Source organism: Benincasa hispida, chromosome 7 (genome assembly GCF_027475165.1).
Source record: "Benincasa hispida cultivar pf3 chromosome 7, pf3_genome.v1.1, whole genome shotgun sequence".
NCBI lineage: Eukaryota > Viridiplantae > Streptophyta > Magnoliopsida > Cucurbitales > Cucurbitaceae > Benincasa > Benincasa hispida.
In genome coordinates this window covers 35,693,285-35,709,930 of record NC_143484.1, presented here as the reverse complement: position 1 = coordinate 35,709,930, position 16,646 = coordinate 35,693,285, and the positions used below count along the sequence as shown (strand labels likewise).

Sequence of the window (16,646 nt, the reverse complement as noted above, 5' to 3'; positions counted from 1 at the left end):
CTAATGACATTGACATGTAATATACATTTTTGCTATTATAAATAAAATTCGGAATAATTATTCAAAATCTAATTCAATTTCCAATCCACTTTACAAAAATTAGAGGTTAGATTTTATACACAGTAAATTACAAGACATTTTCTAAATAGCCAATTACAAATGGAAGCCTAAAATAACAATGTAACAAAAAAATCACATTTAAATTATAAAGAAACATTCAACAATAATGGATTGCAAACAAAGTTAGTTCAAATAAGCTTGAACAAAATACACCAATACTCTAAATTATTAATCTTCAATGGTTGGATTTTTGTTACCAAGTGTGAATGTTTCCTAAAAAAGAAAAAAAAAATTAATAAATAATCTCTATAAATCCAACTAATATATTATGAATAGAAAGTTAACCTCAAGTAATTGAGTGAATAACATGTTGTTTTGTGTATCCATAGATATTTTATTGGTTTATAATCGACAACACAACTGTTGTCTGTGCATCTTTTTCCATAATATATTTTTTTAATTGAAAATTAATCATTAGAATAACGAAATGTATTTATTTTAGAATTAAGTGAATTTGTGACATTGTTTTGGTACTTGTGTGAGGGTTATAATGTGATTTGATGAGGAAAAGCTTGGTTCGATTTCACATTTTGTTCATGTCTCATCCTTTCAAGTGGATCTTTCATTCGATTACGAGGACGACCAACTGTAGGCTTTTTCTTAATTTCACATGCTTCTACTACATTATCTCCCATTAAACTTGAATCCTCTATATTGCTTGTATCATTATTTTCCACCAATTTTTTTTTTTTCCATCTTCCAAATCTTTAAGCAATTGAATAAAAATGGGAAATAAATTGACTCATGAATGAGAAACAAAAATGAACCTACGACATAGGCCGAGGTAAGTGGATTAAATACCGGTAAAACACCTTAAAAAGTGCCTGCGAGTAGTCTTTAATTTGGAAATACACACAATCTGAGAAGCCAGCAAAAAAGAAATGAAAATAAGAAAATTAAAGATGAAGTGTGCTTTGGGTTTCTTCTGCAAGATGCTCACAGAGTTTTATGAAAGAAAAAAAAAAGTGAGAGAAAACATTGATGTAACAAGTTTAGTTTACATAAAATACCTTCTATTATAAAATCAATAAAAACCTAATCCAATAGATTTTTGCCACGTGGCTCAGTTTCAAAAGATGGAGACAGCCCAGCCGGCTCTAACTGGAAATGGAAACGATTTGTCGGTTTTTGATGATGTGTAACCCGATGACCCGAAAAAATCGATGAACTCAACCCAATCCATGCGGTTTGGATTGGGTTATCAACTTATTTGGGTTAGGTTGGATTCAAATAAATGAAAATTTTATGGATTGGGTTGGTTTGGTTCCGAACAAACCCGAACCAACCTGAATTTATTATTAACTTTAAAATATATCTTTTTTTGTTACTTATAACACAATTATTTATACTATATTGATTTTAATTTTATTTAATTCCATTTTTTTAATAATTTATTCTTTAACAATTCTTAAATGTAATTTCTTTGCACTTTAGAAGGAAAATTTTTACTATATAAATTGAAATTGATTTGTTAATCTTAATTCAATATATGAAAATAATTAAATTAGACTTTTACATATTTATGTTTTACTCTTTTTAGAACAAAATTTTAAATAAATGACCCGATTACTTCGAATCAACCCAACCTAAATATTTCATGGTTGGGTTGGGTTCATTTTTTAATAAAAGTTATTTGGGTTGAAGAAATTTACAAATTGAACGATTGGTCGGATCTAAAAAGTCTTTCAACCCAACCCACCTCAACCCATGAACACTCTTACTAGTTTGAACTAAAATAAACCCAACCATTTGGACTACATTTCTTTGATTCTGGTCAATGATTAAAATGTCACTATTTCAATTTTACGAATATATCAAGAAAATATCATTTTCAACTAACAATTCTATCCATAAAAAAAAAATATGGATATTATATTCCACCTATATATCATGCTATTACTATTCATATTCGTATTGAAGTTGATAAATAATATATTTTTTTTATTGTACTTCAGTTGGTAAAACTATTTTGGGAGTGGTTATAAATATGGCAAAGATGATTTTAACACATTCAAAACTACTATAATATTTATGGCTAAAAAACTTATGTTGTTATGAGATTTTTTTTAAGCACGTTAATATTGATGAATTAATTAAATACCAAATGCGTTTATAAAATTACAAAAGTAGAAGTTGATGAATTTAGTAGACACTTTTTATAAAATTATACAAAAGTAGAAGTTTATAAAATGATGTCGACTCTTAAATTCAAAAGTTGTATCAATTTTAATTTAAAATTTCATAAAATTGCATCTCAAACTCAGATAAGTGTTGCAATAGTATTATTCCTAAACTTAAAAAAAAAATGTTAGCAATTATAATCCATAACAAGTAATTACTCCAAATATGGTTTTAAAAAAACTTTTCTCTGGTGTGTTCAATAAAGGGTAAAATATATGTATAATATGAAAGCAATAAATTTTATAGAAAAACAACATTAGAACTAACTTTTTAGTTAAAATTTATGAAAATTGACAAATTTATTCCATAGTTAATTTATGTATTAGGCAATCTTATTTTTGGGCAATTTTTTTTTTTTATTAAAAATAATGTGTTTATGAATAATTTTACTTTTGTTTGTTTTGTTTTGTTTTTTTTAAAAAATGGAAGCGAAAGGGTAAATTGCAACACTTATTTATAATTAAAATTTCTTAGTTTACCGTCAAATTTGATCAAATTAAAATTTAGGATAGAAAGTTACACAAATCGAAAATTTATGGTTAAAATTAATTTATTTCCTAATTTTTAAATTTACTAACTGAGAGACATGTGCGATGCATGTGGCTTAAATTTTTTTACATAAATTTATATATTAAAATTAAAATTGTGGTTTAATTGTTATTTAACATAGAGTTTTGATTCAACTTTTATTGAATTTAATTAGTAAATATTTGACATGAAATGAAGTAATTTAAAAATAGTGTAAAAATCTATATATTTCTTGTTTCAAGTTCATTACAATGGATATAAGACATTTTTAATATGGTTGAAAATTTGTGACATCATTTTTAAAGGAAAATAATTTTTTTGAATGAATACTTATAATTGAATTTAAAATTAAATAGTTGGTATGAAATTTATAACTATAAAAGAGTATATAAAAATATATGGATGAATAAAATTAAAATATAATGCTAATAAAACTTGTGAAATAAAATTGATATAAATTTAACGGGATAATTCTTTTATAGTTTTTCGAAAGTAGTGACTAGGAGGGGAAAAAGCAAAGAAAAGCCAACTTTTTAAATAATTTTTTAAATGAATCTTTTTGTTTAAAGGGAAAAAAAATTGTTGATTATTTATTTATTTATAAAAATTACATTTTATCCTCTAATTTCTAATCCACAAAATTGTAAAAAAAAAAAAATAAAAAAAAATAATTAAAATAGGAGAGAATATACCTTGTATTAAAGAATAATCGTAAAATTATTTTATTTTATTAATTAAAGAAAATGGAAAAAGAGTCCAATAACATACCTTGTATTAGTTAATGCCATTAATTTATCTGTTAGCAACAAATAAGAGAAAATTTATATTATAAAAAACAAAGAAATCATAAGATTAAATTAATATTAATAATCTCTAATAATCTCTCTAAATATTTTCTAATTCCTTTCTAGGTCAATTTTTCCTAATTATCTTATCCATATCTCTATCTTCCTTATTTTTTCTATTTTATTTTATATCTTGAATATTTTTGGTAGAGAATAATTTTTAAAAATTAGTTTTTAAAGTAGATTTCCATTCTATTTTTGAAATTTTGAGTTTGTTTAATACGTTGTTTAACAACACGTGCGCAAAATCTTTTGATTGTATTTGATTGAAAAAGCCAATAATAAATTTTTAAGACCAATCATGAATCTTAAGGGAAAACCTACAAAAAAAAAAATAAAAATAAAATCAATCTCAAGGAATAAAATTATAAAATTATTCTATTTTATTAATTTAAGAAAAAGGAAAAAATGGTCTATTAGCATATCCTTGTATTTGACCGTACACCCATAAATTTATTCTGTCAACAAAAAATAGAAAGAAATTTCTTTCAATACAGTAATAAATATACAATAAGATTTTGAAAAAGAAAAATTAGAATATTACATGAATTTAATAATTTATCCCTACATATTTTCTAATTCCTCACTTCATATCTCCATCTTCCTCTAATTATCTTGTTCATATCTCTCTATCTTAATTTTTCAATTTCTTTCTTCATCTCGATTATCACTTTGTCACTAGGATTAGAAAAGAATAATTATATAAATAAAAGTTATTTTCAAGTTGCAAAAAAGTAAGAAATAAGAGAGAGAACTTACAGCAAAGACAAAGAAAGTGTATGAAAGGTTCCTAAGAACTCAATGAAAAATCAGTTTATATGAGAAAATAATATTCAACCTTTCTAGAGTGCGTTGTATTCCTATATCTTACCGTCGATTCCTCCAATCTCTTAATCCTCACCTTTTTACCCATCAAAGTAGCAAGAAGGGAGAACAGATATAATAAACAATCTCAATCTCAACATCTACATTTTGGGTACCATCATAATTGAAGTCTTTTTACCATAGAGTTACAAATAGAACAAATTTGAGAAGCAACCATCATGAACATATGTGGTGTTGCACCAAAAATATCAAAATTCCTAAAAGAAAACAAATGCAAAATTTGGTGATTACCTTAATTACTAGAAGTGATATATCCCCATTTATAGATTTGCACGAAAGTGTATTTTGTTGAAAATGATTTGATTCGTGATTGATCTTTTTATAAGAAGGTAGTTTAGGTTGCAATATGAAAATATATAAGGTTTCAAAAACTTTAGGTTAAAAATGAAAGTAAAAATAAATGGAAAAAAATCTCATTATATGATTAGGATTTTGCCATGAGGTGTGAGTATAGGACACATATTTATGTGGAAAAGTGTGAACGTGAGGATAAAATGGACATTAATAGAAAAAAAAGATAGAGGTAAAGAGAGAAGTGAAAAAATCTCCTCTCGTAGCCTCTTTTAATACAGTAAAGATATTGTAATCCATTGAATATCGAAACATCAAAAGTCACGAAGAAACTCGTCATAAAACTACAGACGCTTTTAAGGAATATGATAGAACTCAACGAATATGTTGTGGTCGTTCCATGAATGTTTCCAAATCATGAAAGAAAAAACACTTTTGACCTAAGAGAGGATAATTAAAGGTGTGAACTTTTTTAGAGTGAAATCAATGTCAAAATGCTTGGTTTGGTTGCTTGATTGCTCTACCATTCCGCTGGTTCATGATGACCCGTAATTCATGCCCACCAACAAAGGAATGGAATCAATGATTAACCAACAACTTTTTATTTAGGTCTAACAATTTCATGTTTTTTTTTTTTTTTTTTTTTTCATTTGGTTTTTGAAAAATATGTCTATTTCTTCCCATTTTACTTCAATGATTTGCATCCTTCTTAAGCATAAAAGCAGAATTCTCAACAAATTTTAAAAGAAAAAACAAGTTCTTAAAAACTATATTTTTTAGTTTTCAAATTTTGGCTTAGTTTTTAAAATATGGATATAAAATTAATAACAAAGCAAGAAATACAGAGAAGAAGTAAGAGGTGTTTACAAGCTTAATTTGTAAAAATTAAAAATAAAAAACCAAATATTCTTTTCAATCTATGGGGAAATGGAAAGTGAGAGAGGTGATTTAAAACGAACTTAAGATATTAGATTTAGTGAATTCTTATGTTTATTTTTGTCCATTTTTATAGTATGTGGATGGGAGGATCCAACTTATGTAATGAATATTGTGAAATTGAGGAGTACAACGAAGCACAACGGATATGGAGAAAATATAATATAATAATAAAATAAATAAATAAATATAATAATAACCTGTTTGAGATCAAGCTAAGTCATTGATCTTAGCCATACACATTCTCGACTAGCCTCGTGAATTGCAAGAATTTCAGCATGATTTGAGGAAGTGGCTATTATGGTTTGTTTCACCGATCGCCATGATATTACAATTCCTCCACATGTGAACAAATAACCTGTTTGAGATCTATGATAAATATCCATAATCTGCATAACCAACTAGGTCAAAATTTGATTTATTTGAATAAAAAAACTCATATCGGTTGTTCCTCGGAATAACACAGTATATGCTTAATTCCATTCCAATATCTTTTTGTAGGAGAAGAACTATATATCTAATTAATAAATTTACTGAAAATATAATATCTGGTATTGTATTATTAGCAAGATACATAAGTGCACCAATTGCACTAAGATGTGGTACTTCAGGACCAAGAAATTCTTCATTAAAATTTTGTTTTCCCAAGATTTTTCATCTCAAATTCTTTCTTAAGATATTCTACTTTCTTTGAAAACTCTTCAGGAGTTCAAATTATATTTAATTCATCAACCTATATATTTATAATAGCAAATCTTAATTGTGATTTTTTTTATAAAAAACACGGACATATTGGATTATTATGATATCATTCTTTCAATAAATATCCTTCTTTCAATCCATATATTGGTCTCTGTAACTTCTTTCAATAAATAGTTATCTTTGTAACTTCTTTATTTTGATATCATTCTCTCAATAAATATCCACTCAAACGATTGTACCACATTCATCCTGATTGTTTCAATCCATATAATGATCTCTGTAACTTTATTGAATACAATTCTTAGAAAGTTGATGTATATGTTTCAGGTACCTTAAATCCTTATGAGGTTCTCATATAAAACATTATCAAAATATCCATATAAATATGTTGTGACTACATTCATAAAATGCACATCCAGACTTTCATACATAATCAGACCAATTAAATATCTTAGTGTTATTACATCTCTCACTAGAGAATATGTCTCCTCATAATCAATACTAGGCCTTTGTGAAAAACCTTGTACAACTAATCTTACTTTGTATCTTGTGACCTCATTATTTTCATTTATTTTTCTCACAAATGCCCATTTGTATCCCACATGTTTGACACCTTTTGGTGTTCGAACTACTAGTACAAAGATCTGTCATTTTGAAAGTGAGTTAAATTCTGCCTCGATTGCTTCTTTCCACTGAAACCAATATTTTCTATGTCGATATTCTTCAACAGATTTTAGTTCAGGATCATCATTTTCAGCTATAATATCAAGAGTAACATTATACGCAAAAATGTTGTCAATAACTATATTAGTTTAATTTCATTTTTTTCCTGTCATGACATAATTTATTGAAATTTTATTATTATCTTTAGTTATTTCACCTTCCTCACTAGTCATGTCGAGGGTTTCTTTATGGGTATTTACATCCTCAACCAAGTCTTTTTTACTATTGATTATTTTTCGTTTGCGAGGATTTTTATCTTTGGAACTCACTGGTTTACCACGCTTCTGGCATGTTCCAGACTCATTAGTAATAACTTGTTGAGTTAAGATATCAATTTTTTTTATGGAACATTTGCAGCTGGCATATGTGACTTAGTTACTTTCTTTGCATCTACAAATGCATCTGGTAATTGATTTATTATATTTTGCGAATGAATTATTTTCTGAACTTTAAGTTCACACTGATATATTTGGGGATCTAAATGAGACAATAACGATGCATTCCATGTAATTTCTTTTTCCAATTTCTTAATTTCTCCCCCTAATGTTGAAAATTTTGTCTCATTAAAATGACAATCAGCAAATTGTACAGTAAATACATCACCCGTCAAGGGTTCAAGATATTTAATAATTGATTGGGAATCATATCCAACATATATTCCTAACCTCCTTTGAGGACCCATCTTAGTGCGTTGTGGTGGAGCAATTGGAACATATACTACACTTCCCAAAATTCTCAGATGGGAAATATTTGGCTCATGACCATAAGCTAATTGTAACGATGAGTACTATTGGTCTAATGCGTACAAGTGATGTTGCATGCAAAATAGCATGTTCCTATATAGATGAAGGAAGCTTAGCTCTCATAAGTAATGGTCTTGCAATTAATTGCAAACGTTTTATAAATGATTCTGCTAAACCATTTTGTGTATGAACATGAGCTACAGGATGTTCAACACTTTTCTCAATTGACATACAATAATTATCAAAAGCTTGGGTTATAAATTCACAGCATTATCAAAACGAATGGTCTTAATTGTATAATCAGGAAATTGTGCTCTTAGCTTAATTATTTAAGCAAGTAATCTTGCAAATTCAAGATTTCAACTTGATAATAAGCACACGTGTGACCATCTACTGGATGCATCTATTAATACCATAAAATATCTAAATGGTCTACTTAGTGGGTTAATAGGACCACATATATCACCATGAACTCGTTATAAAAATGCAGGTGAGTTCCCACTTTAGCTGGTGATGGTCTAATTTTTAGTTTTCCTTGAGAGCAAGTATCATATGATAATTCATTAGATTGAAGAACCTTCTAACTCTTCAATAGGTGTCCACTTGAATTCTCGATAATTCTTCTCATCATTATAGACCTTGGATAACCCAATCTATCATGCCAAATGGCAAATATATCTGGATTCATGAACTTTAGTTCATTGTTGCACATGTTTCAATTACTCATATATGAGTATAATACAATCCAGAAGATAAAGCAGACAACTTTTTCAATATACGTTTTTCATTTGAGAAAGTAGATATAATATATAGATATTCCACTTTATTCTTACTATCAGTCTCAATATGATAACCATTGCAATGTATATCTTTAAAACTTAGAAGATTTCTATTTGGTTGACTAGAGAACAATCCACCGTCAATTGTAAATTTTGTTCCTCTAGGAAAAATAATATTTGTTGTTCCAAAACGTTTGATCAAGTTTGTAGAACTTGATATTGTATTTACTTTTGTTTTCAGCATTGTCAATTTGGAAAAATATTTTTTATTTGTAAGTATTGTGTGTGTAGTTGCACTGTCTGCTAGACATAAATCTTCTTTATTCATTTTTGAATCACCCAACATATGAAAATTATCCATGTTACTTCATTAAAAGAAAATAATTACAATAAGAAAAACAATACTTAAAATATACAAAAGTTACTAAAAAACCATGAAGATAGATAAAAGAAAATAACAACATTAAGTCTATATATTCTCAAAGTCAAAAGAAACACTTGAAGTTCCATCAACTGTGTCAATCTTCTCTTTGGGAGATTCAAAGAAGTCCGCCACATCCATATTTTTCATATAGGATGGGTCAAATATGTCATTATCCTGGTATGCAAAATTTACTTCCACGTTTTTCTCTTTTTTCTTCAGGGAGGCTTGATAGAGGTCAACTAAGTGTTTTGACATACGACTGATACGTGATCAATGCCCAATCATTCCACATCGAAAGTATATATTTTCAACACTCTTTAAACTCTTATATTGTGGAGCTTTTCCTTTGTATAATCATATTGTGTGGTTCTTTTGAAATTTGAATGATTAGAACAATCACCACAAAAAAAAAAAAATTTCTTCCTTTACCACGGTCCGATCTCGACCATGACCACGATCTCGACCATGATTATTAACATTCATAGCATTCACTTCAGAGAATGGTATTGTTCCAATTGGTCAAGATTCGTGGTTCTTCATCAATAATTTTTTATTTTGTTCAGCCACGAAATACATGAAATTAATTCAAAATATTGTTTAAAACCTTTCTCTCGATATTGTTGCTGCAAAGCATATTCAAGACATGAAATGTAGAAAATGTCTTCGCATTAGTAATTTTCTCTCCGCATGACAATAATTTTGAATTGATTTTAATAATGCAAAATTGTAATAACTTATTGATTTAAAACCTTGTAGCCTTAAATGCATCCACTCATGACGAGCTTTAGGAAGAATAACTGTTTTTTTTATGACCATACATTTCTTTCAATTTTTTCACAAGATATGATGATTTTTTTATTGTAAGATACTCCATTTTTAATCCCTCGTGAAGATGATGACGAAGGAAAATCATAGTTTTTGCTTTGTTCCAATTGGATGTCGTTTAATTGTTTCTCCCAAGTTCATAGCATCCAGATGAATTTCGGCATCGAGCACCCATGAAAAATAATTATTCTCATTAATGTCAAGGGTTGCGAATTCTAATTTTGTAAGAGTTGTCATGGAAACACTTAAGCAATAGAAGCAACAAGAGCTCGGGCTGATAACGTATTGTGAAATTGAGGATTACAATGAAGCACAATGGATATGGAAAAAATATAATATAATAATAAATAAGTAAAAAAAAAACATAATATAGTAATAAAATAAAATAACTAAAATTATAAAATTTTAATATATGAAAATTTAGTAAAAATTTGGAGTGTATTTCTCACCAATATGTGTGATTTCAAGATCCACCAAATGTTACTATTTATTAGGCAAAATGACAAATAGGATGTGGTCTTACATGGGCACCATGGACACAAGTATGAATAACTACAAGACATATGGACAACATGAAAATTGACACATGACTTTTAGGATCCAAAGTAATAGGTATCTATTTATTTTTAAAATATTTATAATAATGAAGAGTTGTTTTTCATTTTTACTTATAGCTTATATTTCAATCTCTTTGTTTTGGAGTGATATGTTAGCATCAAATTCAGTTTCATAGCCACCGCAATTAAGAGTTCATTTATTCAGAAAAAATGGCTATTTAAAGTCTAAATTATTAATACATAAGGTCACACGTTGAGTTTTAAATAAAATGGTCGCGTTTCCTATATTTGTAAGTCTTACCTTTTGCCACACTTTACTGTAATTGACCTACAATTGCATGTGTTGGAATTCTTGACCTAAGGTTGAATGAGTTGAATGTGTTCAAGTCACTCTTATCAACTCTTTTGTGGAGCATTTAACATCGACTAAGAACTCCATTATACTTACTCCATAACACAATATAAGGGGGTGTTTAGGGAAAGGTTATCATCAAAATATAATAATTACCTCTTACTACAGCAAAAACTAGTTACAGTTAACACTATTTCAAAACCTCCATTACTACAATATTTACTATGCCCCAAACGCCCCCTAACTTTTCTTAACTCTCAAGGTGTTAAGTTTTCAACAAACTACCTAGTGAGATCAAACTATCAACTTTTGAGATGGAAATTAATGTTTTGATCCACTAAACTGCTCAAATTGATATATATATATAGAGAGAAGAGAGAACCATCGACGGTGGTTGTTCTTCTAGCCAAATCGTCGAGAAAGACAATTTAAAGCCTGTAAAACCAACTTATGAACAATTAAATTATAAATGTGATTGACATGAAAGAACCCATGAATTGAAACACCATATTGCAGACCACAAAGAAAGTTAACAAAAGGTTCAACCTATTAGCATATTTTATTATATATATAGTACAACCGTGGAGATGAGAGTCGAACTTTCGATCAGCTAAGTTCATTTGGGCTAGTTTGATTTATATTGCACATTCTAAATTTAATTTTTTAAAACTTAATTTTAACCTTATGTTAGTAATTTAACCTTATTTTAGTAACTTGTCAAACCTTTTTGATAAAGATATGAAAAGAAAAAATAAAAAAAAAAAAAAATTAGGAAGAGGGCATTGGTTGCTAGAATCAAGGGACAAGAAAGTAGAAAAAGAAGCTAAAAAATGCCCCCACCTTCCGCCAGTCATGCATTAAAGGAAAGCTTTGATCATCAACAAAAATGCTAATGCTCTCTCAAACATTGCCTTCACTGCTCAAACCACCTCCACCTCTTCAATGGCGAAATCAAACCTTCGATTTCTTCTCTTCATCTTCCTCTGTTTTTACCATGGAAACTCATCGCCGTTTGGTTCAGACGACGACCAGTCCTGGCTGACTGAAGAAGACGACGAAGTTCACATTGTTCAGAGCGGCGGCGATTCACAGAGTCGGTGCGATTTTTCCGACGGAAAATGGATTTTCGATCAATCTTATCCCTTGTACGACTCCTCTTGTCCGTATCTTAGCTCGGCCGTCACTTGTCAGAGGAATGGCCGGCCGGATTCTGATTACGAGAAGTGGAGATGGAAGCCACACAGTTGCTCCATTCGCAGGTTCTTCACGTTAATCGAAAATAGTTAACGTTTCAGAAACGCGTTTTTGGTTTTACACTCTTAAGAGAATTCGGCGAAAAAGAAGACGTTACAAAGCACTACAAGTTTTTTTTTGAGTTTCTATTCTAGAGTAATTTTATGATGATTTTGAATGACAAATTGCTTTTAGCCATGGAAAAAGTACTAAGTGAGGTAGTGTAATCGTGAAGTTTGAGGTTTATAATATGATTTCTAATGTTTTGTTCCTTTCTCTTCACTATGATTTACAGGTTTGATGCTTTGAATTTTCTCGGGAAAATGAGAAGGAAAAGGATAATGTTAGTGGGGGATTCTATAATGAGAAATCAATGGGAATCTCTGGTTTGCTTAGTGCAAGGAGTTGTACCAACGGGTAGAAAAAGGGTGACCTATAATGGTCCTTCCATGGCTTTCCATGCTATGGTGAGTGATATGAATGAATTTGAAATTCTGCAATCTCTGTTTTGGGTATTATAAATTCAAGCATTTTGATTCTCCTGAACAGGATTTTGAGACTTCAATTGAGTTTTCATGGGCTCCACTTCTGGTTGAGCTGAACAAAGGAGCTGAAAACAAGAGAGTTTTGTATTTGGATAAGATTGAAGAGAATGCCAAGTATTGGACAGGAGTTGATATTCTCGTGTTTGATTCAGCTCACTGGTGGACTCACTCTCAACAATGGAGCTCGTAAGAGAATCAATACTAAGACTTCCCCTCTAGATCATATTAACATTTTTAGTTAACAGTCTCTGGTTATTACTCAAATCTATTTTTGCATTTGCTGATTGGAAGTCTATGTGACATAATCAACAAACACTTTGATTTTGCGACCAAAAGGAAAATGAACTTTAAGTTTTCAGGTTGTTTCAAAAAATTGTTGTATTTATCTGATTTCTCTAGAAAGTTGCTAATATATTGTGGAAGAAGGAAAATGTTAGCATTTGTATCAATATAGTTCAACTAGTGTTGTGATTTGGGATCTACTATTTTTGTTTTGTTTCAGATGGGATTACTATATGGAGGGCAAGACTATGTACAAATACATGAATCCAATGGTTGCATATGAGAAGGGACTTACCACATGGGCCAAATGGGTAGATCTGAACTTGAATCCCAAAAAAACCCGAGTAATTTTTCGAAGCATGTCTCCCAGGCATAACAGGTCAAAAAATCACATCCATTGTTAGTTTGTGTGAAATTTGAACTTCATATTCATCTATTTTCTGTTGTTTTTCCAGAGACAATGGTTGGAAATGCTATAACCAAAGGCAGCCGTTAGCCTACTTCAGCCATCAGCACGTTCCGGGGCAGCTGCTCGTGCTTCAGGAAGTATTGAGAAGGATGAGATTCCCAGTATACCTTCAAGATATCACATCAATGTCTGCCCTTCGAAGAGATGGCCACCCGTCCGTGTACCGTAACAGTTTGAATCAAGAAGGGCAGCAACACCAGGGAAGTTTATCCTCTGATTGTAGCCATTGGTGCCTCCCTGGTGTGCCTGACATTTGGAATGAGATGTTAAGTGCCTTGCTCTAAGTTGAAATATTGCTGGAATAGTTGAATATGAAGTGATTAGAGTCACCCTTCTGCCAGCATAGGTTTGTTTATCCCTTGATCACTTCTCATGTTTCTATAGTTGTTAGCTACTGCTTATGTGTCCAGTGTTGTATTGCAAAACCGTATCCTGAGGCGGGTGATATATGTTATCATCTAGCTATGAAATGACATTTGTATAAACTTCCATCTCTGGATAGGGTATCTTGAAAAAGAGCCGTGTTTTTTAAAGTTCAAGGTACAATAAAGCGCAATAGTCTCTTGGGACTTAAGCGCAAGGCGCAAAGAAAGGAATGAGTCTTTTTTTTGTGTGTGAGGTGCACTATACATAAAAGTATTACATATAGAAGAAGAAGAGAAAACATAGCTGAAGTGAAAATATAAAAAGAAAAAAAAAGACCATTGAAAACAAGAAATTTTACAAAATTAGATTTTTTTTAGTTAGTAAAGAAGGAAAAATCCTAATTATTACTAAATTTTAACAATAATGAAAAAACCTCAAGGGAAGAGCTTTGAGCCTTGGGACTTCACAAAAGACACGTGCCTTATTTTATGAGCCTCGCCTTTTGGAGGCCAGGCACTTGACGTATGCTTTGAGCCTATCGTGTACCTGGGAGGGCTTTTTAAAACATTGAATGAGAGTCGTAGAGAACTTTGATATTAGGTGAAATTAAATGTTAGATGTTCAGAAAGAAGTTGAATATGATTGAAAAATATGAAACATTAAATACTTAAATATCCAAAAATTTCTAGATTCATCTCCTTAAAGAACAAGCTGATCAAGATTCATGCTCAAATACTAGTTGACTATCAAAAGGAAAACATCTTATTGTCTAGAGCTTTTTCATATATATTTATGGTGATACCTGAATTTGAAGAAAAATACACAAAAGCTTATAGAACAAGATAAATAAAAGTAATATCATTGCCATAAAGAACAGAATTCCGAGCTTTTGGATATAAATAATGTCATTGACATGAAGGAGACATCTCTGAGCTTCTTCGACTTGACAGTGCATTATTGAAATGCCCCGTCGACAATTAATTTACTTTTAAGATGTAACTAAAACAACAGCCTTAAAGCTGTAGCTTTGTCAATGGGGAGCATGCCTCTTTTTCAGCTTCGCAAGCTCTTCAGGACTCAACCCGAAAGCCTTCTCCAAGAGCTCGTCTTTGATCCCGGATCCGAAAACAACAGCTGGAATTTTCATCAGTCCAGGATTTTGGCTGTCAAAACTCCCAATAATTGTTGCTGGAGTTTCTCCAACATTCATTTGGAAGTGAACTAAGCCTCTTGGGAACACCATGACCTCACCTTTCTCAATCACCTTAGCAAAAATCTGGTTATTAGTATCAACAAATCCAGAATATATCTTACCTTCAAGAACAACAGCAACTTCAGTTGCTCTAGGATGGAAATGTGGAACGTTCACACCTCCAACGTCGAAATCCGCCCGAACAAGAGACATTCCGAGCGTGTTTAGACCCGGAAATACGTTTGAATTAACAGCTATGGATGAAAAGCCAGATCCATTGAACTTTCCAGGAAACTTTATGCCAGAAAAAATGAAGTCTTCTACTTTAGCTAGGGAAGAGTTCTTGCACGACGAATGAGAACTACCTGCAGACGTTCCACTCGGCAAGCAGAAGTCGAATACAGGATCGGGATCTGATGCCAAGGTGAGAGATCCATGGAAGATGACGATGAAAAACGAAACCAATATTTTTGGAAGCATGGTTTTGCAGAGAGCTATATGAGTTTACCTTAGGATATTTGAGATGATTTTGCTAAAGGAAGTGAGATATAAAATGAAAAATGCAAACAAATTGGCTGAAAAGTAGAGGGTTTTGGTAAACTTTAATTGCTAATTCTTTCTTCTTTCAGAAGACTTTGCTTGGGAAAGAAGAGAGTGAATTAGCTAAGCCAAAATGATTGATGGTTTGGTTTGTTGGCTTTTGCTTCCCTTTTTTAACGCTTTCTGGTGGAATTTTTGGTTGAACTTAAAAGTCTAACTTTTGTTCATGACTTTCATTATGGTTTGAAAGTTAGGAAAGCAACCAAGATTATAAATAGCAAAATTTACTCTTACAAACCTACAACAAAAAAAAGTTACAAATTTCCATTTGGGTTGTTTTTAAATATAAAAAAATTAATCAAAATATTTACAAAATATAGTAAAATTTTAGAACTATCAATGATAGATACTGATAGACATAGTTCTAAATGATGTCTATCATTGATAGTTCTAAAATTTTATTATATCTTGTAAATATTTTCAACCGTTTTACTATTTGAAATAATGTCTCTTTTTCGTTTTTTTTTTTTTTTTTATGAAATTGCACAAATGGTTTATAAGTGTAATAATTTTTTTTTTAATTCAACTTTTGTTTTGGACTGTTTGAACTCATCTCATCCTAGATTCTCCCCCACCTCAATTCCAACTCCATTTTCGATTTCTTTGTAAAAAGTTAGGTTAAAATATATTTTTTTCAACTACACTTTACTATACTTTTTAGTAAATTTAAAAATCTTAAATTTAGTCCTCCAAAATTAAATTTTGGATAAATTACAAAAACCACACTTAAAGTATGATGGTAGTTGTAATTATACTCACTTTCAATTTTAAAAATTGAGCCCTCAAACTTATACATGTATTAAAAATAGAATCTAGAACTTATTTAATAGTATAAATTATAATAATTGTATAAATTTATGAGTTCAATTTTTATCAATTATGGGTCTAATGTCTATAATTACTATAAGCTTGAGAGTCCAATTTTAATACTTTTAGAAGTTTAGGGACCTAATTTTTACAATCGAAAGTTTAAGAGTTCAATTGCAACTACCATAATATTTGAGGGGTGGTTTTTGCAATTTGCCCTTAAATTTTTATTGTGGTTAAAAAATAATATTAAGTATTATT

At 30.0% G+C, this 16,646-nt stretch overlaps 1 protein-coding gene and 1 pseudogene across 2 annotated transcripts; one reads left to right on the top strand and one right to left on the bottom strand.

Moving 5' to 3' along the window:
* The first annotated feature begins 11,691 nt into the window (after nt 1-11,691).
* Nucleotides 11,692-14,012, top strand: TBL36 (TRICHOME BIREFRINGENCE-LIKE 36). Its single transcript, XM_039035537.2, has 5 exons — nt 11,692-12,150; nt 12,420-12,591; nt 12,674-12,855; nt 13,172-13,330; nt 13,407-14,012. Exons 1-5 carry the CDS (start codon nt 11,834-11,836, stop codon nt 13,702-13,704), a joined length of 1,128 nt encoding a protein of 375 aa, XP_038891465.1. The 5' UTR covers nt 11,692-11,833; the 3' UTR covers nt 13,705-14,012.
* A 604-nt stretch (nt 14,013-14,616) lies between these two features.
* LOC120080877 (germin-like protein subfamily 3 member 2 pseudogene) lies at nt 14,617-15,776 on the bottom strand (annotated as a pseudogene). The gene has a single exon (XR_016530601.1). The product of XR_016530601.1 is annotated as a germin-like protein subfamily 3 member 2 pseudogene (transcript).
* Nucleotides 15,777-16,646: the final 870 nt, after the last annotated feature.

Excerpts from the sequence above, each read along its gene's own strand:
- TBL36 (XM_039035537.2), top strand. The coding sequence starts at position 11,834 with ATGGCGAAATCAAACCTTCGATTTCTTCTCTTCATCTTCCTCTGTTTT. Across the intron at positions 12,856-13,171 it reads CACTCTCAACAATGGAGCTC|ATGGGATTACTATATGGAGG; the intron begins GTAAGAGAATCA and ends GTTTTGTTTCAG. Across the intron at positions 13,331-13,406 it reads ATGTCTCCCAGGCATAACAG|AGACAATGGTTGGAAATGCT; the intron begins GTCAAAAAATCA and ends TTGTTTTTCCAG.